The 6309-nt window shown below is 39.1% G+C and overlaps 1 protein-coding gene across 1 annotated transcript in view; it reads left to right on the top strand.

Moving 5' to 3' along the window:
* Positions 1 to 4046: 4046 nt before the first annotated feature.
* Positions 4047 to 6309, top strand: part of LOC147759830 (uncharacterized) — a 53984-nt gene continuing 51721 nt past the window's right edge. Inside the window, exons 1-2 of the mRNA XM_086995262.1 lie at positions 4047 to 4210; positions 5395 to 5540. Coding sequence (XP_086851388.1) covers positions 4079 to 4210; positions 5395 to 5540 — 278 coding nt within the window. The 5' untranslated portion in view covers positions 4047 to 4078. The remainder of the gene's footprint in view (positions 4211 to 5394; positions 5541 to 6309) is intronic.

Genomic DNA, 6309 nt, shown 5'->3' with positions numbered 1-6309 from the left:
TCAAAAGTACCCTAAATTCATTCGAATTCACTATTTTATACTAGTTAGGATTACCATAATAAACGCTACTTATAGAATTGAATAGACGGGAAAATGGCTTTACATGGCTTCAGAAGGATTTAGACACTCGGGTAAGAGGTTTGAATGAGTATGAACTTCTATCAGAAGTCAGAAAAGTCATCTTACAGGCAGACGATGCAGCTCAGTTTGACAGCTAAACACGCTGCTTGGCTCTCTCCTCTGGTGGCACTATTGTCGTCAACGAGCCACGTGATCACGCCGAGGCCGAGGTTTTTTTTCGGTGTTTTAAATCAGCCCAAAAACAGATGTTGAATAATTATAAAAAACTCATTCTCGGTATCTGGATGATAATAAAGGGTTACAGACCACCTGCCAGCGACCTTCGTGCCGGATCCGGACAATGGGACAACATTTTAACACGAGGTCTTAATTGTGTGCTAAAGATCACCATCACGCATGAAGATTAGCCTACGTATTAATAAAAGAGATGGATATTTTTGACTTTAAAGAAAACAGATTGCCGAACAAAATTAAGTTCATAAAATATTAAGCACTGAAAAAACAGACTCAATAGAAACAATGTTTTTCTAAAAAATATTTATTTTATTGACATTTGCACTTTGATCAATACACAAACTACTAATTCAAATTACATATAGTTAAATATTATAATATGAATGATATTCATGTATGGTAAATCATTTTAAGATATAATCTTAAGTTTCAGCAAAGTTGGAGGAAAAAATGGGCCACAAGGGGCCACAAGGTGACTTTCGTAAAGAAGATCACGTTCTAAAGTAGGCCTACGTTGAGAGCGAAAAGCTAAGAGAAAAGTTATTAGGGGGGATAGGGTTGGGTTTGAATAACTTTTCCAAGATGCACTACTGAACGTTGTGATTTTTTTTCTAGAGATGTGAGCGGAGAGCCCTCACTCACTCCTGAGTTACTGACTTCATATGCCTCTGATTGGCTGGTCTTACAGAGACCAAATGGCACTGTCCAATCAGGTTGCACCCCCTAATTCTGTCTCACAAGTGCCGCTTGGAAGTAATTTTGTTAACGTGTGAAAATTAAATAGGTGCCATCCTGACTGACATTCGGTAAAGGAACACTTTCCTTATGCCCTTTGTTGTAGTTTTTACACACGCTCGGCTGTCACCTTGATTGGATAGTAAACGATTGTCGTAAAATCGCTAAATGATATTAAAACCGGGTGCATAAACTTGAAAACCACCTACAACAACCTTGGACTACCACATTAATCCAATACAATGCAAAAATAAACTATAACAAGTGGTTAAAGCCTTCAAACCGAATGTCGTAAAGTCCCCATATACCTCCATAGAGACAATAAAATAGAATGAGCTTCTGAAACAAACCTGATCCAGTTCCAACAGAATAATCGAAATAAAATACTGCCGGGCATCGGAGCGGCCTAAAACTTGGCACGCTTACCGCTAATACTGCAGGCTACATCATCCCGTCGCTCGTTTGTAAATTCCGTGCATGGCATACGCACAATCAAACCGTAAAAAACAAATTCTCGGGGTGTCGTTGGCTAGGTCCACGCAACAATCCAATTCAGGAAATGAGGTTACCGCAGAGGTCGCATTGTCCAATGGCATGGCTTCTTTTTCGTAATGGTAGGTTAGAGTGGACCTGGCCAACGACACCCCGAGAATTTGTTTTTTACGGTTTGATTGTGCGTATGCCATGCACGGAATTTACAAACGAGCGACGGAATGATGTAGCCTGCAGTATTAGCGGTAAGCGTGCCAAGTTTTAGGCCGCTCCGATGCCCGGCAGTATTTTATTTCGATTATTCTGTTGGAACTGGATCAGGTTTGTTTCAGAAGCTCATTCTATTTTATTGTCTCTATGGAGGTATATGGGGACTTTACGACATTCGGTTTGAAGGCTTTAACCACTTGTTATAGTTTATGTTTGCATTGTATTGGATTAATGTGGCAGTCCAAGGTTGATGTAGGTGGTTTTCAAGTTTATGCACCCGGTTTTAATATCATTTAGCGATTTTACGACAATCGTTTACTATCCAATCAAGGTGACAGCCGAGCGTGTTTTTACAGATTTTGGGGGAACGAAAATTATCTTATTTTGGGGTTCCCAGAGAGTGTCCATACACCACGGAGTCCTTCGCTAGCTCGTTTTAGTCGGAATTTCTGATCATATACCCTCCAATTTGCAATTTTGTTTGGAAACATGGCGATTACTCTGTGGGCATATACCAAAAGGGGGTGGCATGGTCAGGAAATTTTCGAAGATAAATGGCCGAAAAGATTTGCCAGACTTGTCATCACTGAAGGGAGGTTAAGTCAGTTTTCATGGAAGAAGGGGAGGGGATCATGGTGATCTGACCTTCCTCATTCTGTTCAGTTTGTGTTGAGAAATTTTCAGGTTTATCCTCCCTGCTTGGTGCCAAAGAGTCAGGGGGAAGGAGATCTTTGAGATTAACAAATTCATCTGCCCAAAATCTTGATCTTAATTTGTGGCTAACGTGGTGGTCAGTTGCAGTTTTGGGCATTTCTTAACTGGTTGGGAATCCAGAAAGTGGGCTGGGGCATGATACGTGAAGTCTTGGAGTCTTGCATCAGTAAACTTAGGACCAAACAACAGCATGGGTACTCGATTGAAAGATGGAAGACCGTATATAACGTTGGTCCATTGTGTTGCACACCGTCTGGAACTGGCAGTGGTCAGTGCTATCAAGGAGTTATAACAGAAGGAGATTACACGCGTGGGGGCGGAGCCCGTATTACGGTCTCTCATTGGTCGGAATGAATAGAACCCAGAAAACAATGGATGCCTATCTCTGTTACGCTTAATTGTTACTCTCGTTTAAATCTCGTTTGTTAGTTATAACTCCTTGGTGTTATTAAGGAAAATGCTTTTATGGCAACAGTTAATGATATTTTGAAGAAAATACACAAACATTATCACTATTCCCCCAAGGCACTGAGGGACTTACAAGCTATAGCTGTCTTCATGGAAGAAAAGGTTATCAAGCCAACTTGTCTGCAAGGAATCAGATGGGTCCCCCATGTTTTAAAGGCCCAAAAAGTCCTGATTTCAAGTTACCAAGTTATTACTACACACTTTGAGCATGTGGTGGAATATCCACCTGGATCCAATTCCATAGAGGTGAAAGGAAGGGCAACATTTCTGGCCAAAAACCTGAAAGATTTTAGAGTGTTGAGATTTCTCTTTCACATTAGAGATATATTAGAAGTGGTATCTAATCTATCACTTGCAATGCAGTGCAGCAAAGCTACAGTGTACATGTGTTGATTTCCTGGACAGCTATGAAACTGCTCTCATGCTACTTACGGAGTTGCAACATACCCCTGGTATACAATACAGCAGTTTTTTGGATGAGGTCAATTCCCCTCCATAGGCATATGGGATGTTTAGGGGGGGGGGGGGTGTAGCTGGAGCATATTGAGCAAAATCCTGTGAGATACCAAGACCTTGCTGATGTTTGTGTTCTTGTACAAAATGAAGTCATCACCAGATTAGAAAACGAGCAGGATCCTTCCATGGCTGTGTTGGATGCAGGAGTGGCCTTTGGATCACCAGAACTTAGCAGGATATGGGAATGACAGTGTAGAGTATCTTGTGAATCATTTCAGACCTGTTCTTCAGAATCTTGGAGTGTATGATTTTCCCAGTATACGCAATGAGTGTTCTCGCATGAAGGCCATATTGGGAGTGAGACTGCAGAGAAATCCAAGACCCACTGTGCAAGAAATATTCATCACGCATGCAGATGATTTAAAGCATATTCTCAAACTTGTTGAAATAGTATTGGCAATCCCTGTTTCCAGTGCTAACTGTGAACGTGGATTCTCTGTACTGAAGAGAATCAAAAGTGATTGGAGCTAGGGCACCTCTTGCAACCGTACAAACCAATGATTTGCTTTTTGCTTTTCTCACTATATATTTTTGTTTAAGTTTTTCATTGATTTATAGCATATATATTGTTGATAAATCAGTTAACATTTATTGCAAGTCTTTTTTAAATATTTCAGATCAACATGCAATGGATCCCTTACAAAAAGAAGCGCTACGTAAAAATCGTGTTCATTTGACCAATGACCTATTAGTTGATGAAATACTCCCGCATTTGGTAGCATGTGGGCTGTTTACTGAACATATGGAGGAAAGTGTGATGGTGCGTACACACACAAACACACATACACACACACACACGCACACACAGGCATGACTCTTTTCACTTGGTTACTATTGAACGTACCTGTAACCAGGCCCAGTGGTTTGGTTGTTGTATATGTACCAGATTTAAAAATTCCTCCTGAGAGAGCATATCCCAAATATGCAAAAAAGAATTCCAATTAAAATTTATGCCAGTTTCACTGCTTGTTTTACAAAAAAGATTACAAAAACGTAATATATATATATGACTATTTTACTGCAATATTGTAAACAACATGAACAACAACTGTGAACATTTATGTTGACCATGTCGTGCGCTTGAAATTTTCAAAATTCTTAAGAATAACAGTGAACAGAGAATTGAATGAGTTGAACAGAGAATTGAATAATTTTACTGTATACGTTTACAAAGAGTAGCCAATGCCATAAAACACAGTGGAAAACACAACAAATGAAAAATATTTAAAATGAAGCCAGTTGCACTGTCGGAAAACTGCTGGTAAAGATGTGGTTGCAAAACACAACGACGCAACACTTAATGTTAAGCCCTAAACACGCACACACAAACACGCACACACCGAGCATGCTACAGTCAAAGGGGAAGCCCAACACTGAATGCTCGAAACTGTAGTCTTGACGTCAGGATAGGTACATGTGAGAATTTGTTTGAGCTAATTAACAAAGATATAAATTAGACTTGACAAGTGGGTCAGTTAAAGCACATAACTAAATACTGTGATCACTGTCCCCATTGTGATCTTCTCAATCTGTGATTGGTTTATTTTGCAGGTTTTCTTTAATTTACAGCCAGAAACTGTATTCAGAAAGTTATAGTATTTCTTAAAAGACCTGCCTTGTAAGGCTCCCAAGACTCTCTCACTTTTAGGGCCTATTCCCATATACTTCATGGGTCAATGTGCTAATAAATTATTCCAACTTTCCAGACTTCTCTTGATGAATGCAATCAGTGTTACAGATTAGCCCCCCCCCCCCTCCGATTGTTTCCAATGTACTTGTATAATTACCAGTTTATTTCTATTCTATACGTCAGGAGGAGGCCTGTTTATCTACTAACTGTTTGCATTCAGATAAAGTCTCTGCAGAGTTGAATCGACCAACATAGACCCTTAGTTTCATTGGGAATGGCCTCTTATAATTAATGTAATTGGTTGTCAATTCCAGTCTCATCCCACACGCCTCCAGAAAGTGCAGCAGTTGCTATCAGATTTGCCCCGCAGAGGCCCTGAGGCATTTCCGCTGTTTGTGAAGTGTCTGAGAAAAAGTGGACAGAACCACTTGGCCAATGCCATACAGGATACACTGACACAGTAAGTGACTGTAACGATTTGAGTGGTCTTTTTATTATTTTTTTTTTAGAATGAGGGATAATGGGTAAAAGACCAAGGGCCACTTTCATATTGAAATTTATAAATGTTATAAAATCAGATTTATTAGTTTTCACATGGGTACATCGGACATGAACCCCCAGCAGACGTTAAATGTTATATGTATTTTTACCTGAAATAAAACTGAAGGAAAATCCACATTGCACAGATTATTAAGTCATCAGTTATGGCCAAGCGATATACCTTTAGGATGTTAGAACAAAATAGAATATTTTAAAGATGTTATATGCAGATATAAATTGTTTAATGTTTAAAATCTGTCTGTATTTGTATTGGTTCTGTCTATATATAGTGAGTTATTAGGAATAGAAACCTATAGTTTATAAAGAGTTCTAATCTGTAACGTAATTAACACTTCTTTACATTTATAGATGTGTCTTTTAAGATAGTTCATAGCTATAGTATATTACCACACAATGGGATAAGCATTACTGCTATTAGTAGTACTTCATGATAGAAGGCGACTTCATTGGTTAAAAAAAGGAAAAACCACTTAGTGTTACATACACAAAATGGGCATAACTTCATCAAAACTGAACCAATCAAGCTGATTTTTAAACTTGACCTGTAAGATTGGTCATTTTCCTGTGAGTTTCAAGATAAAAGCCCTTCCAAGAGTTTCTTACTTGCTTACGATGTCAAAACATATGCTGCTCTCTCCTGGGCCATGTTGCTGTCAGCACTCACATAA

Source organism: Lingula anatina, chromosome 9, assembly GCF_051362555.1.
Source record: "Lingula anatina isolate TDL-2025a chromosome 9, LinAna3.0, whole genome shotgun sequence".
NCBI lineage: Eukaryota > Metazoa > Brachiopoda > Lingulata > Lingulida > Lingulidae > Lingula > Lingula anatina.
Note: the sequence above shows the minus strand (reverse complement) of the source record. Positions and strands in the feature narration are given on the sequence as shown.